At 39.8% G+C, this 27,949-nt stretch overlaps 1 protein-coding gene across 2 annotated transcripts; it reads left to right on the forward strand.

Moving 5' to 3' along the window:
* The first annotated feature begins 5,045 nt into the window (after positions 1 to 5,045).
* C22AH2orf88 (chromosome 22a C2orf88 homolog) lies at positions 5,046 to 27,930 on the forward strand. 2 transcript variants are annotated; one of them, XM_003253857.4, is made up of 2 exons: positions 5,046 to 5,333; positions 24,133 to 27,930. In XM_003253857.4, the coding sequence occupies exon 2, from the start codon at positions 24,297 to 24,299 to the stop codon at positions 24,582 to 24,584; it is 288 nt and encodes a 95-aa protein (XP_003253905.1). In that variant the 5' UTR covers positions 5,046 to 5,333; positions 24,133 to 24,296; the 3' UTR covers positions 24,585 to 27,930. The 2 variants fall into 2 exon arrangements, with proteins under 2 accessions (XP_003253905.1, XP_030658218.1); XM_030802358.1 differs by lacking the exon at positions 5,046 to 5,333 and adding an exon at positions 19,845 to 19,875.
* Positions 27,931 to 27,949: the final 19 nt, after the last annotated feature.

Consider the following 27,949-nt stretch of genomic DNA (forward strand, 5'->3'; position numbering starts at 1 on the left):
GTATTATAATGGGAAACTGCCATGGTTTGAATGTTCCCTCCAAAATTCAGATGTTGCCGATGTGATAGGATTAAGAGGTACGGCCTTTAAGAGGTGATTAGGCCTTTGGAGCTGTTCCCTTGTCAATGGGATTAAGACCCCTTTAAACGAGGCTTCTTGCAGCATTTAGCTAGGGTTTCCCACCTCTGGAGGATCCAGCCCTCACCAGAAAACCTGCCAAACCTGCTTGTGCCATGATCTTGACTTCACATCCTCCAGAACAGTGAGAAAACACATTTCCGTTCTTTATAAATTATCTAGTCTTAGGTATTCTGTCACAGTAGCACAGAATGGGCTAGAACAGAAACTCTGCTGGTAGGTTTACATTTTCACTTGTTTGGCTATATAGGTAATCTAATGATTTGCAATTTGATTCTGGGAAAATGGTAAACAAGAAGAGGTCTTTCCCACAGTGTCGTTAAGGTTCACAACAAGGTTTTAAAGCCTGCTTGGGCATAGAAACAACTAGGAGTAGTAAAAAAGAGTTCAGGAAAAGTTTCAGGAGCAAAGTATAAGACATTTTCTTTTTTTTTTGACACGGAGTCTCGCACCGTCACCCGAGCTGGAGTGCAATGGCATGATCTCGGCTTACTGCAACCTCCACCTCCCAGGTTCAAGTGATTCTCCTGCCTCAGCCTCCCAAGTAGCTGGGATTACAGGTGCCTGCCACCACGCCCGGCTAATTTTTCATATTTTTAGTGGAGACAGGGTTTCAGTATGTTGGCCAGGCTGGTCTCAAACTCCTGACCTCATGATCTGCCTGCCTTGGCCTCCCAAAGTGCTGGGATTACAGGCATGAGACACTGCATCTGGCCAAGACATCATTTTCATACCCACTCCTAGTTCTTCATCGAGAAACATTTTTAGGTGTCTTGAGTTACAGAAAGTGTTAAAGAATCAATACACCATTTCTGCTTCTGAATTTTTAAAGCTTTGTATCCTAAAACCTTAATTAGGGTCTGACATGAAAATGTGTCTGTTGCCTACTCAGAGAAGATATCTGGGCCTCTCAGCCAAATCCAAATAAAATCTCGGCAAATACAAGATAAGTTCACTGTTTTGGAGAGACCATTTTAGATTGAACACACAAAAACCAGCACATAAAACCTGGATCAGTGAGAAATATATGTAAGAAATAGCCATGTTTTCCAATAACCACTAAAAGATTTTTCTTTTCCCTAGACCAGTGGACTGTTATTATATGAGAAACGAAGAGGTAGAATCTAAAAATGAGTTTCCTCAATGGTCATACCTATGTGCTATTCTATCAGGGTTCATATCCCATAATGGTATTTCTTTTTCTGTCTCCTCAGTAAGTTTATCTTGTTTGCATTTAAATTTTCCTCTACCCACTCAGTTGGCTTTGGCTTCTTATTCTGTAACCTGAGATAAGTTCCGGGGGTAGGGGTGGAGGTGGTGGGAGCAGGTGGGGAGTTAGTGTCATTTTCTATTCTTTATAAATCTTTTCTGTGATTTGAGTTACCTCTCTCTAGCGTACATGAATTCTCTAGCCTCCATGTGAATGAACACTCGCAAACTATGCCATCTCCCTCTCCAGTCCTCACCACTTCGTTATCAGAAAACCAACTGAGACATTTGACTCTCTGATATGCTTGTAAGAGCCCCAGTGGCAGACAAATGAATCCCAGGGCCCGGATCCTTCCTGACAAGGTCACATCATCTCACCGCTTAGAGTACTTTTAGAAAAGAGGTCCCTTCTGCCTCGCCGGCATAACCTCCCTTGCTTCTCCCAGAGGTGCAAGCTCTGACTGGTCTGCCTGAGGCAAAAATGGAAGTTAAAGGTGCTCGTTTAAGTAGAGAAACCAGTGGAGGGAGTCAGCTATATACCTCTGTGGTCTGTCTGTCTGATGTGGAAGTTTTATGGGGCTGGGGATGGAAATGGGAGTTATTTACAGAGCAAAGAGTATGTGAGTGCCTTGATTTGATTCTGTTAACTGCAAGTTTACTATTTAACATGGAATCCTCAATCCAGCTCAGTATTTGTTTCCTGTCATCAGCATGGACCCTAGGGTGAGATTGCCTGTGTTCAAATTCCAGGATTTTATCATTGCTGTTTTTATGACTTTTACTTCTATGAACTCTGGAGAAAACAAAACCACTAAACACTCGCTACAGCCCGTCACCCTAACCACATTTACCTCAGGCCATCGCTGGGTCCTTCCTCACCCCTCTCACTTCATTCCCCAGCTTTTAAAAAGTTGTGTCAGCACTTTCAAAATCCTGCAGTTTGTCTCTGCCACTACTAGTTTGAGGAGTTCTTGGTTCCTGTTGCTTCTATCCTTGTTCAAGCCCAGGTGAGGACAGAGGGGCAGAAATGCTATGCCCTGACTCCCAGTTCTAGGCTGGGCGGCTGGGAGGAGAGCCAGCTTTCCCGAATCCCAGCGGCAGAGGGCGCCAAGTTCCCTCGACGCATCTTCCCTCCAAGTCTTACATGGCACCATCTTGACCAGAAGCATGGCCTGCAGTCCTGAGGAGAGAAGTCAAGGCTCTTTTCCAGGCCCAACCTGCAAGGACCTGTTCATACTGGCCTGGACCTGAGGGAGGCACCGCAGAGAGGAAAGCAGAGAGGGCCACTCACCGAAGGGTGCCGGTGCGGTCTCCCCACCAGCCCCAGGCTTGTCACTCCTGCTCCACTCTCTCCAGTGCACACCCATGAGGGCAGCCGGGCAGATGGCAGAGGCCACGGGCTAGGTCCTCCCTTAGTCATCCCTGCCAGACCTGACCTGGGTCTCCCCCACCAGCTTGGGCAGCCCTGGGATGGCGAAGGAAGGGTCAGGCTCCAGCCTGGCAGGAGCAGCTCAGCTCGGTGTGTAGGCCTCGCTCCCTCATGGCCCGCTTCATTTATAGACCAAAGGCTGGTCCAATTTGTTCTCAAACTGAGTGAAAGAAATTTGCAAGTTCATGGGTTTCTCTTCTGATGGAGGCCAGAGACTTTCTCACCTACTTTTTCCTTCCTTCTGACCTGGTAACTGGGAAGTAAAAAACACAAATTTCTAAGTGTCTCCTCTGCCTAGATCACATCAAGAACTGACGCCATCCCCTCACTGTGGAACCCAGGGGTCTCCTAAGGATGATTCCAGCACTAGGTTGATAGAAGTTTAAAGCTGGGGAAGGAAGAGCACAAGAAAATTACATAACTTGAGTGAAGAACTAGGCCTAAAAGTGGAACCTTGCATTTGAGCATAATTATTTAGCATGGTGTGCCTGAAATATGTAGAAGTGAATAATTTGTTTTACGTAAGTATAGTCAATTTGTATACATTAAAATTGATACTGGCTGGGCGCAGTGGCTCACACCTGTAATCCCAGCACTTTGGGAAGCCAAGGCGGATGGATCACCTGAGGTCTGGAGTTCGGGATCAGCCTGGCAAACATGGTGAAACCCTGTCTCTACTAAAAATACAAAAATTAGCCTGGCTTGGTGGCAGGCACTTGTAATCTCAGCCACTCAGGAGCTGAGGCAGGAGAATCGCTTGAACCTGGGAGGCGGAGGTTGCAGTGAGCCAAGATCGCGCCATTGCACTCCAGCCTGGGCGACAAGAGCAAGACTCTGTCTCAAAAAAAAGAAAAAAAATTGATACTTATCAAACAAATCAAATAATATAGGTATACTCACATTCTATGATTGTCAGGACGTACCAACTCCAATCCCATTAATCATACTAGCATGAAGAAAAATTATATTTCTGGGCCACTGTGTTTGTATATAACCTTAGCTAATTTAAGCCTGGATAAAAATAAGAATGATTCATTTAAAATCTGAGATTCCGAGCTAGATTTTTGTGTAACTTAAACTTCTCAACTCTTCTGCAATCTAGGTTTATTTTTTACTATAATGTACCTTCAAAGAGCTAAGTCTCAGTTTATAGATTGTTAGTTTTTTAAGTTCCGTTGTCTTTCGTTGTACTGCTGAACTCTGGGCGTCTGTGTCCTCATCTGTAATGTGGGGTCAAAATTATCACTAAGGTCCCTTCAAGCATGAATTTCGCATTGACTAAACCGTTGTAGAACACAAGGAAAATAATGGTTCCTTTGTAGTTCTCTTGGGACTTTTACTATTGCTAGAAATCATGCTGGGCAGATGCAGGCATCACATGGATTGTGCGGGGAAGTGTAACTGAATAATGGCCATGTTTTGAGGCAGTGGTATTCAATGCTTTAAAGAGTGAGAAAATGGCCTTTAGAGATACTTTGTTTGAAAGAGAAACAAGCTTGGAAAATGTTCTTGAGTATTTCTGTGTGGAAAAGTATAAAACGGATGTGTCCTTTAAATGTTTAAGTACTTCCAACACTTTTGCTTTGCATACTCATGGTGCAAACGAGGTGGGAAGGGCGGAATCCCTGGCCTAGCTCTGCAACAGTGGGATTTCAGGTCAAAGCAGGTCTGGCAGCTCTGCCTGGCCCGAGCGCAGAACCCTTAGCTGGGAAGGCCGCGGCCAGGCTGCGGGGCCCCCTGCAGGCGGGCTCAGTGCCGCGACCCAGCACCTGTTGTCCTAAGGCAAGCCCCGGGGGGGAGAGGCCTTGGAGGGCAGCGCCCCCTCTCACCAGGGCGGAGCTCTGGAGAGTTCGCAGCTCAGGGGGCCGAGACCAGGGGCAGGGCCAGCGAAATGCCTCGCTGGCTCTTACTTTCATTGACCTCTGCGATGCCTCGCTGGCTTCTGCTGTCATTGACCTTTGCGGGTCTGTTCCCGCAGCGGCGCCGGCAGCTGCTTGGTAGTTGCGGGGGGCGTGAGGGCGGTGGCCCAGACCGACCGGATGGCAGCCCAGCTCCGCTCCGCCCGCCCCTGCCTCGGACCCTGCGCCTAAGGAAGTATCGAAGCAACCCTGTGCCACCCTAAATTCGTGGGCCGCTCCCAGAGGGCGCGCCCTGGAGCCGAGCGCCCTTGGGCGGCCATCTGGGGGCCAGGTGCGGGGCGCGAACCCGCGAGGAGCGCGCGGCGGGCGCGGCGGCGACGGCAGGAGGAGGGGCCGGGAGCCCGAGCGCTGCCGAAGGACGCCCCGTCCTACACATGCTGCCACTTGGCTGAGCCGGGCGCCGGCGAGAAGGCGGCGCCGCTGCCCTGGAAGCTGGACTGCACTTTGCCCCTGCCGGGCCTGAGCTGCCGCCCGCCCAGACGCCAGCAAGCCCCGCTCCCACGGCGGCGCTGCTCCGGGAGCTTCGGAGACCCGCCCCGGGCCTGAGCGCAGGTTGCCTCCGGGGCCCCACGGCTGTCCGGACGTGCCATGGGTGCGCAGCTGCCGGGCAATGTGTTGTGTAAGTGAACATCTGGGAGGTGGGTGACTGGTGAAGGGCGGGTGTCTGTCGGTCTTTGCTTGTCAGCTGTGCCTTTTAGATTTTTCAATGGCTGAAACCCATGAGTTACAGGAGGCTTTAATTAAACCAGACCTTTCTCAGCCAGCTGCCGTGGATAGAGCCTCACATCTCCGCCCCCTAATGGAGAAGAGTTAGCCCCTACCCCTTCAATCTTGTTCTGGGCTTCCCAGTGAAAGATATCTCATTATGAGTTGCAATTCCACCCTGCTTCCTACCTGAAGAGTGACTGAAGGTTTTCAGGTAAGAGATTTGCCCGTGAACATTGCATTGATATGCCAAGCTGTCAGGCTTGTGCTCTGAATGGCATATCATGAGCAAAGTATTAGCTCTCGTGCTCTTTGGAGCTGTGGGAGGCTGAATATTGAGGTGAAATGATGCAAATAAGAAATTAAGAGGAGTAGACGGGTAAGATCCTTTAGCCATCAGTTAAGGGGTCAAAGAAGCAAAGCGGAACGATTGGAGTTGTCTCGCTTATGTCTCTGGTCTGACACCAACCCCTCCTCTATCCTTTAGGGAATTAGGTTAACATAAAATTGTAAACTAGTAAATGTTCTTATCAAAGACCATCTTTTTAGGATCTAGTGTATGTGGCAGCTCTCTCAGGGAAATTTTTAGATAAGAATTCGGAGGAATATGGAATCTACTTTTATTATGACAAAGTATAAATCAAACCAAGATCAACAGTTGGCTATTCCTTTTTCCCTTTGGATGAGGCTGTTTTCAAGCACCTAACATGGCTATCATAAATAGATGGGAAATAACATTATTTAGGCAATCTGCTTTCAAGCAGAATGGTCTGGAAGAATAATTTCAGTTTTTAATTTTGTTTTGCCATTAAACAAAAATTATAAGCATTACTTATTTAGGTCCACACAATGTTGTAACAAAAGGATGCTTTAAAATTGTAGACCAACCTCCAATCCATTTTATTATCTCCTCTATAGCACTCCTGACAGGCCAGCCACATTTTGATTGAACACTTCAGTGACAGGGAGCTCATTACATTTTGAGGGGTTCCTCCTTTTCTGTTGTTAGCAAGGCCTTGTTTACGCTGAACTGACAACCGCTTAGGAAGCAGTACCTGTTTCTCATTAGTCCTACCTGGCCAATAGCGCTCCAACTGTGAACTTAGAAACAAGATTTTTCTGCAAAAAGCATCTAAAACTTTAGTCAGAGTCTGAAAAGGGTCCATGACCCAAAAATAACTAGTTAAGAAATGAAAGGTCTAAAGTGATACAGAATAATATTTTTGTCTCCTTTGCTTGACAGCCTTTCAGATCCCTGAGCCTCAGTTTCTCATCTGTCAAATGGGAATAATATACTTTATCTACAGCCCTAGGGTTATTGTGAGGATTAAATTAATAATATTAATAAAGTACTTAGTAGAGGTGCCTAGGAGTCAGTAAATCTTAGCTATCTTCAATAAATACTAGTTTTTATGTTTCCTTCCTTACCTAAGACCCTTCCCTGTGCTAAAGATCCTTAGCCCAAAATTGATTTCAATAAATCAGTTTAATCCAAACAGTGCAGGGTGCAATGAGTTGCCATCTTCAAATGAAATCATCTATTGCTTAATTGGCATTTGTAGTAAATACACAGAAGTTGACTAAAAACCTCACCTCCATACCCCATGTGCTTTGCTGTCAAGCAAAGGAGACAAAAATAAAGGTAGGCTTTATTAATTTTTTAATTATGCAGTTAAGCATTTCTTGAATCTGAATTTCTTTTTTCTGTTGGCTTGTATTACTTAAAGCCTCTGTATGGTTTGCAGTTTGTTAGATAGATGTTTTAATCTTATGTCATTCATCATGTTAATTCTACTTTTCAGTTTTGTGTCACCTACACATTTGCTGAGTTTATTCACCAGACATTCAAGTCACTGATAATAGATAGGACAAGTCCTTTTGCTGTGACCACGGTACCTCTAGAAACCTGTGAAACAGTAGGAATGGTCTTGGATTTTTGGAGGCTGGTTTTGGAGTCTGGCCTTGATACCTATTAGCTTTGTGACCATGAGAAACTTCTTTTCAGTATCAATAAAATGAGGTAACATCTGCCTTTCAAGCTGGTTGTTAAAATTCAAAGTATTGAAAGCGCCAAGTACAATAATGGCTGGAAATCTAGTTGGCCTTCAGTAGATTTTGCTTGAACTAATGAATTAGCTGGACTCAGCCCTTTCTTATCAAACTATTCTAGTCCATAGAGTAGTCTTCTCCATAAGGACATTATGAGAAAAATGTCTTGCTGAAAAGTAAAGATCTTGCATATTCCCTGATCTACCACAAAAGTAAATAACATTAGTTTAAAAATGAATGATTCTTAGCAAATTGCTAGTTCCTAGAAATCCCGTCTTTTCCCCCACCCCTCATTGTTCCTTGTTTAATGTTTAAGTTTTGAATTTTGCCAGAGATAGATGTCAAACTGTTAGTCTGTAAAGTCTAGGAATTCTAATTCTTTCCTTTAATTTTGAATATTAAAAATAAAAACACTGGGGGGAAAAAACTTCTGTTTGAATCTCTAGCCTCTTGAGACTGCCCTTCTTCTCCATGTTTTTACAGAGGTTGTCAGAATAGTTCTGTGCTGACATCTGCAGGTTCTCTTGGTACCCTGGAATACAATTCACCAGAATGTGAAGGCATGGACTATTTTAAAGTGACCTCTTCTGCTTGCACCTTAGTTCTCTCTTAGTGAGGTTTCCATGCTTTCCAGCTTGAAAATCATTTGCTTTTAAGGGAGCAAAACAGTTGCTGAGCAGTTTTGTTTTCTTTCTCATTAGTTAATACGCCATCTATCCTTGGATTTGAGAATTTTAAAATCAGCCTTTCTTACTATACTTTCCATATAGTAAGTATACTATGCACAACATGCACTAAGTCGGTAGTTGAGAAATAGAACCACTCATGGTATTATAACGTTAGAAGTTTTGGCAGTAGTAAATAACTCTAATCAGTATCTCACATGGGAAGAGCCTTGTATTTTAAGAATGAATTTATTCCTTGTAAGTTAAAACTTGTGAAATTAAGAGTGTTTCACAAGGGGCTGAAGGTAACATAAATTAATGAAGCTGAATGGGAGGGAGTAACAGATATGTGACCTAAAGAGTGAATGCCTAGCTTAGAAGTATTCTAATTCGGAACAGTTTCAACACTGCACTGGCCCAACAAAACACTGGCCCAAACACTACTGCAAGTTTGTAGCCTTTGCATGTAAACAGCCTGCAAGAGGCAGAACTATGTAAATTTCACTGTTTTCTTCCCAACATCTAACATACTGCAGGCACATGGATAGTTAATAGGAAAACTTTAGTAGGCATTCATTAATCGCCTTGATGTAGAGAACTGTTCTGTACAAAATAAAGAAAAAAATAACTCCTGCCCTTGAGGAATATCTAATCTCATTTGGGGAGACAGCATTTATAAATTAAAGACTAGGCTTCAGTTCAAGAACAGAATTCTGAGGAAGGGTGGGAGGAGGACTGGGAAGTCTGCAAGAAGGAGATGGGGCTTCCCCTATCCTCAAAGATAGCACTTGGGTTTAAGTAAGGAACAGGGGAAAGGGTGCTGGGTGGAGATAAAGGCGAGGTGGTGTGTTTCAACTTAAAGGAGGACTAGGAGTAGGAAATGAGAATGGGTGAGCCAAAGAGACTCACTTGATGGGAGAGGAAATTTCCTTGTATTAGTGAGAAATTAAGTCCATTGGGTAAAAACAGGGCTTTAAAAAATGTTTACATTAAATGTACCTCTCTTTCCCCCGAGACACTGTACTGTTGGCCACAGAAAATAGGAACCATACAGTAACTCTTTAGGTAAAGATGTGGAGTATATGGATTATGAAAGAACTATGAAACTTTACATGGCAAAATTTTCTTAATTTCTTGGTCCTCTGACGTAGAGTCCTAGTGAATTTGAACATTATGTTCTTCCATGTCTCTATATCAGAGTAATGATTCTTTTCAGTGCTCAAAATTACATATACTGCTGCCTAGAACTTAATTCAGTGCATAGCACTTACCACTCAATTTTATTAATTTATGCCTCCTACTTGTTCTACAATGAAGTGGTTTTACTACATAAAGACTAATAGAAATTGAATTTGTAGGGGAGGAAAAAAGCTCTCCTCTACCCTCTTAGGTTTGTGACCAAGGCCTGTGAATCAAACTGATAAAAGAGTAATGGCATAAATAGAACAGATTTAAACACACGTATGCACAGGAGTTTGCAAAAGAAATGTGACTCGAGGAGGTGGTTAGAATTTGGGGCTTATCTACCAACTTAACCAAATGATAAAGCGGGAAGAGGTTCTAGATCAGGTTTTCTTTACTAGTTGGTCAGAGCTCGTTTTCATTTTTCTGTGAGGATTTATATTATGGTGCTGGAGGAATTGCTGCAGATTGAAGGTCAACATTCATGGCCATAAATAGGAGTGGCCAGATTGAAGCCACCTGGTAGCCAGAGTGAAGCCCAGAAGGGCTTAGGGAAATACCTGCTTGTGTATGTGTGTGGTTTTTTTCCTCTACCCGGAGGACCTGGTAAATGAGATGAAGTATTGATACCTGGACTTAAGACATCTATCACCTGTTCAACAGTTAGTCTATCATCTAATTGTTCAAAATCCTAAATTACTGTTGTCATTCTTAGATTATACTTCTCTTTCCTCAATTATAATCTGGAGATATAATAGAACACTTAATAGATGTTAGTAGCTTTAGGAGACAATCTGGAGAGATAAGGAATGGAAATAACACAGAACATGTTCCATGTTCCAAGGGAAGTTCTAGATGCTTTACATATAGATTCACAATTTTTATTTTTTTGAGACGGAGTCTTCGCTCTGTCGCCCAGGCTGGAGTGCAGTGGTGCGATCTCGGCTCACTGCAACTTCTGCCTCCCAGGTTCAAACGATTCTCCTGCCTCAGCCTCCCTAGTAGCTGGGATTACAGGTGTATGCCACCACACCTGGCTGATTTTTTTTAATTTTTAGTAGAGATGGGGTTTCACCATATTGGCCAGGCTGGTCATGAACTCCTGACCTCAGGTGATCCACCCACTTTGGCCTCCCAAAGCGCTGGGATTACAGGCGAGAGCCACCATGCCCGACCAAAATCACAATTTTTAGATGACTGAGGTGGAGCCCAGTTCACAGATAAAATCATACCATACCGCTTTATTCAGGTTTATTAGAATCTCAAACGTTGTCTCATTTCTTAACAATGTTATTTTCTCTACCTCTCTATTGAGAAATTTTGGCCCCAAGTGTGACCACATGGAGTCATCCTGAGCCCATCCTGTCAGTGAGCAGCTGTACAGTGTGTGTGCTCTAAGTGCCTAAGGATGAAACTGACGTCTCAGTTTCTAAGGACCCTGCAGTAGTGTTCTTTCGGTGACCTTCATACTGACCAAAGTCATATTTACAGTATTTTGTAGCTTTTCCTTTTTGGTGAAAGACAAAGAACACTACATTTAAATTGTGTCCATTTCTGTTTGCCTGTTTAACCAATGTCATTTGATCCTGTTGTGATTTATAGTCCAAGTGAATGATTCTCAATACTCCCAGTACAAAGACCTCCATTTACTGTCCAGTTTTCACGGAGCCCTACAAGAAAGTATATTCTTAGTATCCATTATTAGAGAACATATAATGACAAACATGTTACTAGGAACTGAGTTATATATATTTTTTATAAACTTATTTTTTATTTTTTTTGAGACTGAGTCTCGCTCTATTGCCCAGGCTGGAGTGCAGTGGCACGACCATGGCTCACTGCAACCTCTGCCTCCCAGGTTCAAGCGATTCTCGTGCCTCGGCCTCCTGAGTAGCTGGAATTACAGGCACCTGCCACCATGCCCAGCTGATTTTTGTATCTTTAGTAGAGATGGCGTTTCACCATGTTGGCCAGGCTGGTCTTGAACTCCTGACCTCAGGTGATCTGCCCATCTCGAGTTATGTTTTAATGAATTGGTATTTTTATTAATCACATCTACACTGAAATTTGAAAGACACTTTATATATATATATATGCATAAAACTTTTTGAAAGACCATAACATGGTTTTTATTATATATTTACATTAATTCAGGGTGAGACCAATTTTAAGCAATAACTTGAGATATAAGGTATCTTAGAAACCTGTGTAAAGGCTTAAGAATATGACATAAAATGGGACAATGGTAAAATAAACCATCCCTGTTAATCTAGTGTTTAAGATGGACTTCTGGAGAGTTAGCAGCCTATTCGTTTACAGAGCAGATTTTAGAAGTTACTTTTTTTTTTTTTTTGCTGGTTTTGTGTATGGGTCCAACTCATGTCCAAATTATGGCCTTTTTGTGATACCTTCCACTGGCATATTCCCAAGGAATTTACTCCTTTTGATGACACTGCACCCAGAATGGAGGAACACAGCTACAAAATGAACTGTGAAGAATGGGCTAGCCAGGCATGGTGGCTCACACCTATCATCCCAGCACTTTGAGAGGCCAAGGCAGAAGGATCACTTGAGGCCAGGAGTTCACAACCAGCCTGGGCAACATGGCTGTCTCTACAAAAAATATAAAAAATAACCTGGGCATGGTGGCAGGTGCCTGTAGTCGCAGGTACTCAGGAGGCTGAAGCCAGAGGATAGTTTGAACCCAGGAGTTCGAGGCTGCTCTGAGCCACAACTGGCCACTGTACTCCAGCCCAGGTGATGGACTGAGACCCTGGCTCTAGGAGAAAAAATGGTGGGTAGCTGCAGTAAATCACATTTTTTCTTTGACGGACCCAACAGAAGGCCCAGTTGTTGCTAGATCTCTTCCTGAGGATAGTGCCAGGGCTCATTCTATATTTTTTGTGCTTTGAGGCTTCAAATAACACTGAAACACGTAAAGGGGCTTTCCTTTCCTCACGTATGACTGTAATGTGTATGTATGTGTCTGTGCATTGTGATTTGAGGGGTAGTGGACAGAGGGAGAGGGAGTGGTGGGTGGAAGGGCACTGTTAGATTTTAATACTTACAGCCTGAATAAATTATATTCTCTTTCTCCTTTTGATTTTGTTAATTTTGGAAGCACTTACATTCTATGGGCACAGGTTCTAAACACATAGTAGACACTCAATGTAGACTGGTTGGATGGTTAAGGGATGCTCTGATAGTTCTTTTGTGTATCTTGAGAACTAAGGTATAAAAGATTGATTTAAATATTTTTGAGAAACTGTGTTTTTTAAACATTTTATATTTCTGTAACTAGTCAGTTAAAATGACAAGGCCAAAACATTTCCTGGTTGGTATGCAGCATTTAATGTATCACACCTTCAACTGATGACCATAGTCACTTCCCAACCTGACAAATGAATAACAGACTAAAAATTAATTCAGGACAGCTGATCACACCTGCTATCTTAAGGCTAATCATAGCTGCCTAACCACTGACTTGCATTAATGGCTAACATTGTTGAAACTTTATTTCCTCCTTATGAATCAACTATCTTATTAGGAGTGATTGAAATTATACAAAGTTTGTTCTTCAATGGTGTGCAGGCTTATACTGTAATTGCCTTATAAGTATTTAAAGTACTGTATTGTAACTGCCTTTTAAGTATTTAAAAGTATTTAAACAGCTGCTACTATGAACAGTAGATGCTTCACATGAACTTTTTTTTCCCCCTTGGCTCTTACTTTAAGGATCATGCTTTTTTATTCATGATAAATCTTAAGAGCCTTCTGTGGGATGGAAACTATAGCACGAAAATCTGATTAACAAATATGTGGGGGCAGTTTACTAATCCATTCAATTAGGGTAACTGCACCTTCTCAGCACGCCATGAGCAATTCCTTTAGATAGCTAGTTACTGGACCAGATGATTACCTAATTACATGAATATATCAGTGTCCTTTTTCCCAACATAGGACTTGAAGGCCAGATTTGAGAGCTAGTCCTGGGGTAGTAGTACCCAGAGACCTGTTTGGGAGACTGGGAAGATCTGGGCCATCACATTCTTGCTGATAGTCCAGAGATCATGTCAAGGACAGGGGCAATGAGAAGAAAGAAATAGAGACCCTGGGAAGGAGCTATCTTGGTCTTTACCGGCAAGAATTAACTTCAAAGTTGGGACAGAGGTTCTATAAGTTCAAGAAAGGGAGAAAGTTAACACTTAAAAACATAGGCTGGACTGGATAAAGTACTGTTGGAGCACTTTTATTCCAAGAAGAAGCTGGAATTCGGAGTGACAGCTCCATTCTTATTTGCCATATGAACTCTGGGTCAGCAAGTGGAAGAGCCAGACCTATCTGCGTGTTTCATCTATTAGATGGGAAGAGATGATAAACATAACAAATTAGTAAGCAGATGTGATAAGTAACTGAAGAACAGTTGTTTTCTACCCTTGATATGGCTAAACCAACTGAAGGTTAACAGCATAAACATTTTAGTATCTAGGTATTTTTGATGTCCTATACTCTAGAAATATGTGCAAATTAAAGTGTGGTGGGGATGAAGTATTACTAATCTAGTTCCTTCGATGAGGTTTTATATCCCTCTCCCTACTCTACCCTCCTTAGCTACAAGTTCAGGAACAGCACAATAAAGGACAAAAGACTCTCACATCCAATTTCAAATTGGTTTCTCATTTATTGCCATCGTTCTAAATCAAAGCACTCTACCTGTTCCCAAAGAAGTGACAGATAAATAAAGCCCTTGAACTGGCAACTGGAAGAACTAGAAGTAGGCTTTTGCTCTTCGGTAGGCCCAGAAGACTATGACCACTGAGTTGGGCTGGTTTCAGGCTGATGTAGAAAGGAAGCAGCAGGCCTCACACTGGAGTCCTCCAGCACAGGGAGCTGGTCCGCTCTGGATGCTGCCCATAGGCAGTCTTCTTCAGATAAAATACATCAGTCCCCTGGATTTAGGTGCCCCAGAATGTTCTCAAAAACTGTTCTTATATCTTATTGAAGTAAAAATTACAGTGAAATACAGTAAACAGATGTTAAAGGTACAATCTAACATGTTTTAACATATACCTCATGTAACTAACATACCAATTAAGATAAAGAATTTTTTAATAGCCTAAAAAGTTATTTCAGGGCCTCTTCCAAACAGTCCTTACTTCCTCCCACCCAAAGGGAATCACTACTATGATTTCTATTCATAGGGTCACTATTGTCCAATCTTGAAATTCATATAAATATGATCCATCTTTTTTATCTGGCTCAACAGTCTGAGATTCATCCATGTGGTTTGACATACCAATAGTTCATCATTTTTTAATTGTCAAGTTATATTCCATTTTAAGGATATCCCTAATTTGTTTATCCATTTGATTTGCCTACTGATGGACATTTGGGTTGTTTCCAGCTTTGACTATTGTGAATAAAGAAGCTATGGATATTGGTATAAAGATTTTTAAAATAACCTATGTTTCCATTTGTCTTAGATAAATATCTAGAGATGAAATGGCTGGTTCACAGGTTAAGTGCGTGGTTAACTTTTTAAGAAACAGCCAAAGAATTCTTTAAAATGGTTGTACCATTTTACATTCCTTCCAGAAATATACACGTTCCATGTCCTCACCAGCACTAAGCACTGGGGTGTTTTAAATTTTAGCAATCTCAGTGTGGGTAATTGTATTGTGGTTTTAAAAAATACCTTTTTTTTTTTTTTTTTGAGATGGAGTCTTGCTCTGTCGCCCAGGCTGGAGTGCAGTGGCACAATCTCGGCTCACTGCAAGCTCCGCCTCCCGGGTTCACGCCATTCTCTTGCCTCAGCCTCCCGAGTAGCTGGGACTACAGGCACCCGCCACCACACCCGGCTAATTTTTGTATTTTTAGTAGAGACGGGGTTTCACTGTGTTAGCCAGGAAGGTCTCAATCTCCTGACCTTGTGATCCACCCACCTTGGCCTCCCAAAGTGCTGGGATTACAGGCGTGAGCCACCGCGCCCGGCCAAAAAAAAAAAAAATACCTTTTTAAAAATTTTAACTAACATACAGTAAAGCTGACTTCGTTTTGGTCAACAAGTCTATGAATTTTAATGCATGTTTAGATTTGTTACAGCCACCACCACAATCAGGATAAAGAATAGTTACATCACTCCAACAAAGGTCCCTCCTGCTGCCCTTTTGGTCACAGTCTACCCCCAACCCCATCAACCACTTATCTATCATCTGTCCCTACAGTTTTGCCTTTTTCCAGAATGTCATATAAATTAAGTAACCTTCTGAGACTAGCTTGTACAATCAGCATGCCTTTGAGTCATCCATATTGGTGCATATCAACATCTTTGTTGTCAACTTTTGGCAATTATAAAGCTGTGACAGACATTTGCATACAATTTTTTTTCTTTATTTTTTGAGATGGAGTCTCACTCTGTCACCCAGGCTGAAGTGCAGTTGCGCGATCTCGGCTCACTGCAGCCTCTGCCTCCTGGATTCAGGTGATTCTCATGCCTCAGCCTCCCAAGTAGCTGGGACTACAGGTGTACACCACTATGCCCTGCTAACTTTCTTATATTTTCAGTAGAGACAGAGTTTCACCATTTTGGCCAGGCTGGTCTCAAACTCCTGACCTCAGGTGATCCACCCACCAAGGCCTCCCAAAATACTGGGGTTACAGGCATGCATCACCGTCCCCAGCCAGCATACAATTTTTTATGTGAACACAAATTTTCATGTATCTAGGGTAAATTTGTAGGAGTGTGATTGCTGGGTCTTCTACATGGTTATTCCAACTTTGTGAGAAACTGCCGAACTGTTTTCCAGAGAGGCCATGTCATTTTGCATTCCCACCAGCAATGTATGAGAGTGCAGTTGCTCTGTATATGCACCAGCACTTGGTATTATTTTTACCCATTCTAACAGCTACATAGTGGTTTCTTATCATGGTTTTAATTTGCATTTCCCTAATGGCTAATGATATTGAGCATCTTTCATGTACTTATATTTGCTATCTATAGGTGGTACCAAGTGAACTGCCTAAATCTTTCAAATCTCGTTTTCTAAACTGGGTTGTTGTCTTGCTATTTAGTTTTGATACTTACATATTCTGGATTCAAGTCATTTATTGGCTAGATGACTTGCAAATATTTTTTACATTTGCTGTTTTTTTTTTTTCAATCGTTTAACTGTGTTCTTTTTTCCAGAGCAAATGTTTTTCATTTTGATTCAGTCTAGTTTACCAGTTTTTTTCTTTCATGGTTCATGCTTTTGGTATCACATCTAAGAACTTTTTGCCTAACCCAAGATCGCAAATATTTTGTCTTCTTGTTTTATAGTTTTACATCTTACATTTAAAACTATGATCCTTTTAATTTTTCTATAAAGTATAAGGTATAAGTAGATTTTGGTGGGGTGAGGGTATATGAATGTCCAATTGTTCCAATCCCATTTGTTGAAAAGATTATCCTTTTTGCATTCATTGTTTTTGGACATGTCAAGTATCAATTTACCATATTTTTATGAGTGTTATCTCTGGACTTGTTTCATAGGTTTGTGTCTAGCCTTTTGTCAATACAGCACTAACTACTGTAACTTTATAGTCATTCTCAACATTAAATAGGAGTACTCCAAATTATTGTTCTTCTCAAAATTGTTTTGGCCATTCTAGTTTGTGTTTCCATGTATAATTCAGAATGTGTGTGTGTGTGTGTGTGTGTGTGTATATATATATAGATATGTAAAACAAATCCTGCTGGGATTTTGACTGGACTTTTAGAATCCATTTGTCAATGTCTACAGAAAAGCCTGCTGGAATTTTGCCGAATAGACACATTAATTTGGGGAGGACTAAGAATATTGTCTTTCAGATCATGAACAGCGTTTATCTGTTTATTTAGGTTCTTTGCTTTTTCTCAGTAACATTTTGTATTTTTCACATACAACGTACACAATACAAAATGCAGTTTTCCTTCATATGCCTTGTTAAATTTATCCCTAAGTGTTCATATTTTTGATGCTATTGCAAATGGCATTAATTTCATCTTCTGCTAAGTTTGTAGTAATTACTTTTTATGTCACTTTTATATGTTAAGACCTTGCTACAATTATTCCAGTAAATTTTTTTGGGGGGGGGCATATAATCTTTAAAATTTTCTACATACAATTATGCCATCTGCAAATAATGGCAGTTTTCTCTTTCTCTCAATCTTTATGCTTTGTATGTCTTCCCTTCCTCGTACTTGGTGGGACTTCCAGTAAAATATCAAACAAACAGAAATCATGAGAATGACTATTGTTGCCTTGCTCCTGTCATAGGGAAAAAGTGTTGTCTTTCACCACTAACATTACTTTTGAGGAAGGCCTTCATATTAATACTTTGCTGGGATTTTAAAAATAATAAATGGTATTTTATCAAACTTTTTTTCTCTTTCTACTGAGGTGATCATCTGATTTTTCTTTTTATGTTAATATAGTGAATTATATTTATTGTCTTTGGAATATCCTTGAATTTCTGGTATAAATCCACTCAGTCATCATGTTTTATCCATTTTACACGTTAGATTCAATTTGCCAACTTCTGGGTCTATGTTCATGAGGGATATTGGCCTGTGGAGTTTTGTCTTCTTGGTAATACTGGCCTCATATAGAAGGATTTGGGAAATCTTTCCTCTTTCTTTTCTGAAGAGTTTGGATAAGACTGGTATTACTTCCTCGTAATGGACTTGATAAGAGTTCTCTAGTGTAGCCATTAGGGCCTGGAGGTTTCTTTTTGGAAAGATTTACAATTTCTTTAATTGATGTAGGGCTATCAGATTTTTTTCTTGTGCCAATTTTGGTAATTTAATATTGGCATAAAATTGTTTATATTATTCCTGTTTGCCTTTTAAATGTATATAGATCTGTCATAATGCCCATTACACATCTTAATATGTGACTTTTCTTAGTCTGTATAGAGATATATCTATTACATCTTTTTAAAGAACCAGCATTCATTCTGTTGTCTCTATCGTATGCTTCATTGATTTCTGTTCTTACCTATTTCTGTCTACTTATTTTGGGTTTAATTTGCTTTTCTTTTTTTAGCTTAAGGTGAAAGCTTTTATCACTGATTTAAACTTTTCTAAGCATTTAAGTATATAAATTTCCTTCTAAGCGCTAACTAATGCATTTCAAATTTTTGATGTTTTGGCTTTCATTTAAGTTGAAAATATATTTTAATTTCTCCTGTGATTTTCTTCGTTGTCCCATGGGTTATTTAGAAATATGTTTAGTTTCCAAATATATGAGGCTTTTCTAGATATTTTACTATTTGGGGTGGTTAGAAAATACACTGTGTAATGTTTTAAGCCTTTGAAATCTGCTGAGACTATCAATAGTCTATCTTGGTGAATGTTCCATATGCACTTGATAAGAATATTTAATAGTTGTTAGGTGTAGTGTTCTGTGAATATCAACTCAAGTTGGAGCATAATGTTGTTCAGAACACGTATTTTTTTCTTTGAATATTCTAGTAATGTTTTAAGTCTCCAGCTATGCTTGTGGGTTTCTTTGTCAGTTTTAAGTTGTGTATCTTTTATAGATAGCATATAGTGGGTGTATTTTTTTTAAATAATAGACTGTTTTTCAGAGCAGTTAAACAGAAAAATGGAGCAGGAAGTAGTGTTCCCACGTATCCTGTGTACACACACACACACACACACACAGCATCTCCCACTAGACACATCGCAATCACCTGAAATCCACTTTATTTTAGGGTTCATTCCTGGTGTTGTACAACCTATGGTTTTTGACAAATGTATGACAGAAATCCATTATTAGTATCATATAGAATAGTTTCATTGCCTTAAAAATTGTCTGTTCCACCTATTCATCTCAGCCTCTTCCATAACCCTTGGCAACCACTGGTCTTTTAACTGTCTCCAGAGTCTTGACATTTCTAGAATGTCATATAGTTGTAATCATACAGCATGTACCCCTTTCAGATTGGCTTAACTTAGTAATAAGCATTTGAGGTTCCTCCTTTTCTTTCCATGGCTGGATTATTTTTTGAGATGGGGTCTTGCTCAGTCACCCAGGCTGGAGTGCAGTGGTGCAATCAATCTTAACTTACCACAACCTTCAATTCCAACTCCTGGGGCCAAGCGACCTTGGCTTCCTGAGTAGTTAAAACTGTAGGTGTGCACCACCATGCCTGGCTAATTTTTTTCGTATTTAATTTTTTTGTAGAGACGAGGTCTTGCTATGTTGCCTAGGCTGGTCTTGAACTCCTGGGCTCAAGTGATACTCGCCTCAGCCACCCAAAGTGCTGGGATTGTAGGCGTGAGTGACTATGCCCAGCCTAACTCATTTATTTTTAATGCTGAATATATTCCATTGTTTTTAGATGTACCACAGTTTACCCATTCACCAAGAAGGACATCTTGCTTGCTTCTAAGTTTTCAAAGTTATGAATAAAGCTGCTACAGACATCCATATGCAGATTTTTGCAAGGATTTAAGCGTTCAACTCATTGGGTAAATACCAAGAAGCAGAACTGCTGGATCATACAGTAAGAATATGTTTCATTTTGTAAGAAACTGCCAAACTGTCCTCCCAAGGTAACCGTACCATTTTGCATTCTCACCAACAGTGAATGAGAATTCTGTTGCTTTTGCCATTATCTGTTTAAATTTACAATTCCTGAATGACATGATGTTGAACATTTTTCCATACGTTTATGTGCCATCTATATGTAAGACGACTTCGGTGAGGTGTCTGTCCAGATCTTTTGTCCATTTTTCAATTAGCTTGTTCATATTTGTATTGTTGACTTTTAAAAGTTCTTTGTATACTTTAGATAACAATCTTTTATCAAATATGCTTTTACAATATTTTCTCCCAGTCTGTGGCTTGTCTTCTCATTTTCTTGACCATGTCTTTAACAGAGCAGTTTTTCAGTGAAGCCCAACTTATCAATTATTTCTTTAACACATCATACCTTTGGCACTGAATCTAAAAGGTTGTCGCCAAACCCAAGGTTATCTAGATTGTGTCCTATGTTATCTTCTAGGAGTCCTATTTTATATTTAGGTTTATGATCCATTTCAAATTAATTTTGTGAAGAGTTTAAGAACTGTGTCCAGCTTTTTTTTTTGGCATATGGATGATTTGGTTGTTCCAGCACTCATTGTTGAAAAGACTATATTATGTGTGGTTTGGATTTTTAAACTAGTCTGATCATCTCTGCCTTTCAATTGTTATTTTTAGTCCATTTTCTTTCAGGTAATTTTTCACATGGAAGGCTTTTTCATATGTTGGTTTTCTAATTGTCCCTCCCCAACCCCCAGTGTTCTTCCTTTCCTGTCTTCTTCTGGGTTAAACGTGTCTAATTCCTTTCCTCATAAGTCATACTTGCATTATCTCTTTAGTGGCTGCTCTATGTTTTAAATCTTTTCCCTCCATTTTTCAGATTGGACACATCTATAGATTTACGTTCAAGTTCACTAATCCTATCTTTTCCAACATTCAGTAGTCCACACAATGAATTTTTCATTTCACATCTTGTACATTTCAGTTATTGATTTTCCATTTTTATTTTACAATTTCCATTTCTCTGAGATTGTTTTTTTCTTCACTAGTTTTTTCCTTTATTTTCTTGGGTATACTTAAAGTTCTATTATTAATTTCTATTAAGAAATGCTGGGTCATTTTGTTTTTGTTTTTTCTTGATTGTGGGTCAGATTTTCCTGCTTCTTTGTATGGCTAGTAATTTTTTAATTGAATGGTGGGCATTGTGAATAATACCTTGTAAGGCATCTGGCTCATGTTATCGTCTTTTAAATGGTATTGTTTTATTTCTTGTTAAAGGGGATTATTTCTGTTTGAACTTGGTCAAATGTGGTCCATAGGCTGGCTGCCTATATTTGTAAATGAAGCTTTATTGGATATAGCCATGCCCATTTGTTTAATATTAATATATTATCTGGCTTCTTTTGTGCTATAATAGCAGGGCTGAGTAGTTGTAACATAGACCCTATGTGTCTTAGTCCATTCAGGATGGTATAAAAAAAATACCAGAGACTAGTATGGAGTATTTATAAGACTGGGTGTTTATCAATAACACAGATTTATTTCTCATGGTTCTGGAGGCTGAGAAGTCCAAGTTTAAGGCATGAGCATATATGGTGTCTTGTGAAGGCCTGTTTTGTGGTTCATAGCTTTTCACTGTGGCCTCACATGTCAGTAGGGGCAAGGGAACTCTCTGGGGTCTCTTTTATGAGAGCACTAATACTCTAATATCATCACCCAAAGGCCCCACCTCCAAATACCATCACGTTGGGGATTAGGTTTCAATATATGAATTTGGAGAAGCCACAAACATCCTAGCTCACAAGCCTAAGTAAGTCATAGCCCTTTAAGAAAACACTTGCCAAACCTTGTTTAGGGTATACTACTGATTCCTAAGGTGTCGCATTTCTTGAGTAGTAACTAAATACAGAAGTGTTCAATGAAGATTGCTCCACACAGGCTGCAGTTCCAAGGATTCTAAGTACTGTATAACTTCTGGTGTCACTGTTCAACTCTTAAGTCCTAGAGGAAGTAATCGTTTGCTAACACTTTGCAGATCCTTATCCTGGACATGCACATCTCAGTACCCTTGACAAGTTTCATGCAGATTTCTGCCTCTCTTCCCAATCTTGAATTCTATCTTATAAATTCCAGCTGTTTTAGTAACCCTAACCTCTGTTCCATCAGAGTTGCCACTCTCTGACTCCCCTGGGGCTCAACTCCCATAGTAATGCTGGAAGATACCCCCAGGTAGAATCCCACAATGACCACCTGTGGGATTTAACATCTTGTGTTTTTCTTCTCTTAGGGATCACAATCCAGTGTTGCTTGTTGCTCTACACCTGAAAATAATGGCAACATATATTTTGTCCAGTTTTAAAACTGGTTTTGGCAAATGCACAAATCTGGCACTACTTTGTTAGGGTAAGAAAAAGCTGCTTTTGCAAAACAAAAGGTCTTAAAAAACACAGAATATTCTGATGGTTCCGCTGATGGTTCCACTCACAGCCTTTTATTTATCTGACACTCACTGAGTTCTCTAAGTAATTTTTTTCAGGTTAACCATGTCCAATTCCCTTAACCATCCCTCACAGTAAAAAATAGACACTATGAAAAATCATAACATGCTGATGATTAACAACCAAGACAGTCCCCATCTTCAGTTCACTTCAGTTCAGGCTAGTAAGCAAGACAGACACCACACATAACTTGTTTCTGTTTTAAAATTAACATCTCTGAAGTATGCAGCGTGAAGCAGGGCATACGGAACTAAAGGTAATTAAAAGAAGACTGCCTTTCCTTTCTTACCCTCCTATCACTCTTATTAGGGGTAGGAACAGATATAGTATTATGAGAAACTGGGTAGAATTTATAGAATAATATATGGTGGTAGACCTGGCAAACATCACCTCCTCTGTACATCTTTAATTACAAACTATTAAAAAATGAATTAGATTCACGCAAGCTTTTGCCTTAAGATCAGTGGTTTCAGGCCAGGCATAGTGGCTCACGCCAGTAATCCAGGCACTTTGGGAGGCTGAGGTGGGCACATCACTTGACCCCAGGAGTTCAAGACCAGCCTGGGCAAAATGGCAAAACCCTGTCTCTACAAAAACTTAGCTAGGCATGGTGGCTTGTGCCTGCAGGCCAGCTACCCAGTAGGCTGAGGTGGAAGGATCACTTGAACCCAGGAGGTCCAGGCTACAGTGAGCCATGATTGCATCCTTTACTGCAGCCTGAGTAACAGAGTAAGAAAGACCCTGTCTCAAAAAAAAAAAAAAAAAAGGAAAAAAAGTGTTTTCAGAAACAGATTTTATGAATTTTTAGAGCTATGTTTTTAGTCCCAAAACCAAGGTACAATCAGGGACCATTAATCTCATTCATAGAGATTACCTGTGCTTCTTACAGCTTAGTCCTCTTTAAAATGAAGCTGTCTTGTATTGTTTTAGTTATCCTTAAAAAAGTCCCTTAAGAGAAGTTCATTCTGTGATAACACACACTTGGGAGGCTTAGAAGGCACATCACAAGCATTGTCATCTATTTATTGGCCAAACATCAAACAAGGGTAGGAATGAGACATTTAGGAGGAAAAACCTTTAACCTTAATCTGAGCTTCTGTATAATTTCACAGGGAACAGTCAGAAGGAAAAATAGGTGGCTTTGCTATATGTAACCTATATTGTTTAGAAGTGGCACTAGAGTAAAGCAAACATTGTTTACTACTCTTTAAGTTATAAATATGTGACCAGGGTGTAAAGCCAGACTCTAACAGTAGTCCAAGATATGTAGGTTCATGAGGTTTGGGGAGGAACAAATTTTGATGTGCTTGTTTTGCTTGACAGTATAGATCAGGACTCAGCAAACATTTTTTGTAAAGGGTCAGACAGTAAATATTTTAAGCTTTGTGGGCCACATGGTCTGTCACAATTATTCAGTTCTGCTGTTGTAGTATGAATGCAGCCATGGACACATGTAAACACGTGAGCATGGCTGTACAAAAATAGGTAGCTGGAATGTGACCCAATGGTTTGCCAACCCTTGGTATAGATAAATCTAAGCTAGCAAAAATTGAATTGTTTTCAGTTTTATAAAATATGCAAGATCTTGAAAAAACTGTTTTCCTATTTTGCAAGTTGCCATTTTTATTGAGTGATTATCTTCTTCTTCTACTGGTAAGATAAAGCTGTTTGTTTTTACCTCAGATTTCTTCCATGTGCCAAAGTGATGAAAGGATTTTTACATGCCACTCAATCATACACTATATTGCATTCTATAACTTCAAAATGAAACCTACCTTCTCTTGACAGGTAAACACTACACGTGAAGAGTGGTGAAAGGGAACACTGATTACTGAAGTGACCTGGAGAGGGAAAGCACTGGTCAATATCACGTGGACAAATTTCACTGTTTTCTAAAGATGGCCTTGAAGTAGTCTTTGCCACTGCTTCCTCCATAAACAGCTCTTCATAACATGGGCTGCATGAAATCAAAGCAAACTTTCCCATTTCCTACCATATATGAAGGTGAGAAGCAGCATGAGAGTGAAGAACCCTTTATGCCAGAAGAGAGATGTCTACCTAGGATGCCTTCTCCAGTTAATGTCAAAGAGGAAGTGAAGGAACCTCCAGGGACCAATATTGTGATCTTGGAATATGCACACCGTCTGTCTCAGGATATCTTGTGTGATGCCTTGCAGCAATGGGCATGCAATAACATCAAGTACCATGACATTCCATACATTGAGAGTGAGGGGCCTTGAGGCTGTAGGATGACGACACTTTGACTGTGGAGGTGCTAGTTTGAATACATGCGACAAAAGCAAAAACTGGTGTGAAAAAGTACAAGTAACTATCTGGATTTAAAAATGTGTCTACGATAATGTCACTAGTATAAGAACAACTAGGATGAAATGCATTTCAAGTACTTCTATGTTAACAGCAATTTCTCTCTGTTTAGTCTTAGATTTTAGTCATCTGAAAGGCTGAACAGAGGTCCTGTGACACCCAATAATCAGTTGAATGTCACAGCACTTCTTCTTAAGTAATGGCATCACCAAAGAAAATGCTAAGGAATAAAAACTGCCCCAAATTCCAATGGTTATTTTAAAGGTTGTCCTTTAAAATAACAATTTTTGTTAATTTATACCCAAAAAAGTCCAGACATGAAAAGGGCTTTTCTACAATTTCTTGGCAAGGGAATGGCACTCAAGTCATAGTGATTAACAGTAAGTCTTGTTTGTCAAGGATCTCTACTTCTTGACACAAATGAACCCTGTCTTTAATAAGATATTTATTTTTGTAGATGAGAAGTACAACTACCACCTTGGACCTCAGGGCCCTAACTAATTACAGCTGTTATTGGACGACTCAGACTTTGTGCCTAAAGCCATCTTAAAGATAACAGTTTATAGAAGCCATGACATTAGTGTTTATTGCATTGAATTAAGAAGCCCAGTGATATAACTATATAAGAAAACAAGTATGGGTAACTTTTATAAAGAGCAATCCAGTAAATCTTAAAAATAACAGAAACTTAGTCTGCAAGGTAGTAAGTTTCAGTTTTAATTGTGTATTAAGCTTTAACTGTCTCAGAGGTACAGAGGGCTGGAATATGGGCATTTATTTCCAGTTTTTTCTTGACTAGTGAGGCGGTCGCCATTAAAATAGACCAGATAATGCATGCAGATTTACAGTTGTATTGCAAAACGGAAGATAAAACTGTCCTTTGAGGAGAGTACTTGTTTTCTGGGTTTTTGTTATTTTTTAGTGGTAACACAAGCCTACAGGGCATTTATTGCCACCTATTATACTGTTTCCATAAGCCTGGCTACCTTTTAGGGAAGCTATTTTTTCTTTTTCATTTTTACTGTCACAGCACATACACACACACCTTTTTGTTTTAAAGGATTAAGTACTGTTTGAAGATCAGTGGTAACAGAAAATTTGGGAGGGGGAAGAAGAAATTAAGACATAATTTGTTGGAAAATTAAGACTTGAGTTTCTAGAATTATCTTTTCAACAAGATTTGGTAGACATTGAGTTTAAATGGAAATTATTTAAGCCTGTGTATGTTAGATCCACCATACACCACTGGTATTGAAATATAAAGGTTAAAAAAAAAGGCTTATGACCTCTTTAATGAGACAAATATGTATTTGTCTTGTAAGCAGGCAGAAAATCTACCTCTAATTTTAACACTAATACTTTGAAACCCACAATCAAATAGAGTGAATTCTCCAAGTTACATGAGCAAGGAAAACATTATTTGAAATATGCCATATTTTAGTTGCCTTTGGACACGTCATCATTCAACTCTAATTTTACCGAGTCCTGGGATTTGTACTGTCCCATTGTACTTGTAATCTACAATTTATATAATAGAAAAACAACCAAACCCATTCATACAAGGATCTGAAGTTATAAGGTTAAGGGCAGAAAGTTTCCCGTAAGTATAAAACATTTAGTATAAAACATTTCCAGGTCATGAAGAGTAGTTTAGGTTGAGTGACAAAAGCATAGGTGTGGTTGTTTTCCATTCATTTTGCATCTCACACCAAGACATTTTTGCTGCAAGGGTCATTTGCTGCTTAAAATGTACAATTAGGTATATAAAATAAGTACAATGGTGAAAACACAAAGCCACGTAAGGCAGCATGCCCCACTAAATTTTTCAGTATACATAGGGACAGACAAGTGAGTTTTGGCTGTATCTAAATATTTTAATTTCAGGTTCCTTCTGTGCCCTGGGCCACTATTTCCCAGGGGTGTGACAGAGATGCCTGCCAGATCCATATCAACTAGAAGTCTGATCTCTGTTGCTGCCCTTCCTCAGCAACTATGGCAGTATAGTTTTATCACCAAGCACCATTCCCTTGTCCCTGAATCACATTTTAATACAGTACGATATCTTGTGTACAATATTTCCGAAAAACTTGTGTCTGAAATATATGCTGTATTATATGTTAACCCATGACATATATGAACTACAAGGCTTGCATAATCAGTGAGCTAGTGGATAAAACAGGAGCAAATGGGAGAAAGATGAATAAACAAATGAAAAAAGATGAATAAATGAATAAGAGAGATGAATAAACAAATTTACATTACATTACATGTGATAGTTATCATGGTATAGGTTGGCCCTCATGACAAGATGGATGAGAATATCACTGACAGGATATTAGCCTTCTTTCATATCCTTATATTGAAATATGGGCTTTACTTCAATTTGAAGGTCTTTCATGAACAATAAAAGAGAGTAGAAGGACTGTCTGAGAAGGCAGGAGACATATAAAACAGATGACTGAAAGACTGACTAGCTCCTGGAAAGGGAAACATTTGGAACATCCAGAGTAAGGGCAAATGGGCTTCTACCAGCCCAACAAAGAGCCTCGAGGTGGCAACATGGAAGCAGGTTATCAGAGAAAATAAATGTGCAAATTCCTTATTTACAATGACTCACTTAACCCTACAAATATGTTTCACTGCTGCCTTCCCCAGTTGTCGCTTATGTACTGTTGTTACCTTTCAGTTACATGCCTTTGATCCTAAAATTCTCTACTTTTGTTGCCTTATCAGTTCTTTGCAATCTGCCTGTGGTTAAAGCACAATTTTGAAGGGGAAAAAAAAATGATAATCGCCTTAGTCCCAAAGAAATAATTTCTGTCAAACTGCCTTATTAGTATTAAAAACAGACACACTGAATGAAGTAGCATGATAATGCATATATCCTACTCAGTACCATTGGCCTTTTATCAAATGGGGAAACTATACTTTTGTATTACATAGTTTTAGAAATCAAAAGTTAGAGACTCTTTATAAGTAATGTCAAGGAACAGTAATTTAAAAACAAAGTTCTAACAAATATATTGTTTGCTTAATCACAATGCCCTCATCTTGTATTTGAATGACTAAATAGGACATGTCTTCCTTGGAGCTGTGGGTTAGTTCAGAAGCACTACCTGCATCTTAATTTTCAAAACTTAAGTTTTATTAGCAAATCCTCTTCTCTGTAAGACTTAGCTATGAAGTGGTATATTTTTTCCAAATATTTTTCTGAAAACATTTATTGTTGTAACTGCACAATAAAAGTCCAGTTGCAATTAACTAGTGTGAGTTCTTATTT

Source organism: Nomascus leucogenys, chromosome 22a, assembly GCF_006542625.1.
Source record: "Nomascus leucogenys isolate Asia chromosome 22a, Asia_NLE_v1, whole genome shotgun sequence".
Taxonomy (NCBI): domain Eukaryota; kingdom Metazoa; phylum Chordata; class Mammalia; order Primates; family Hylobatidae; genus Nomascus; species Nomascus leucogenys.

What these genes read in the sequence shown, in the direction of transcription:
- C22AH2orf88 (XM_003253857.4), top strand. Translation starts at nt 24,297, where the DNA reads ATGGGCTGCATGAAATCAAAGCAAACTTTCCCATTTCCTACCATATAT.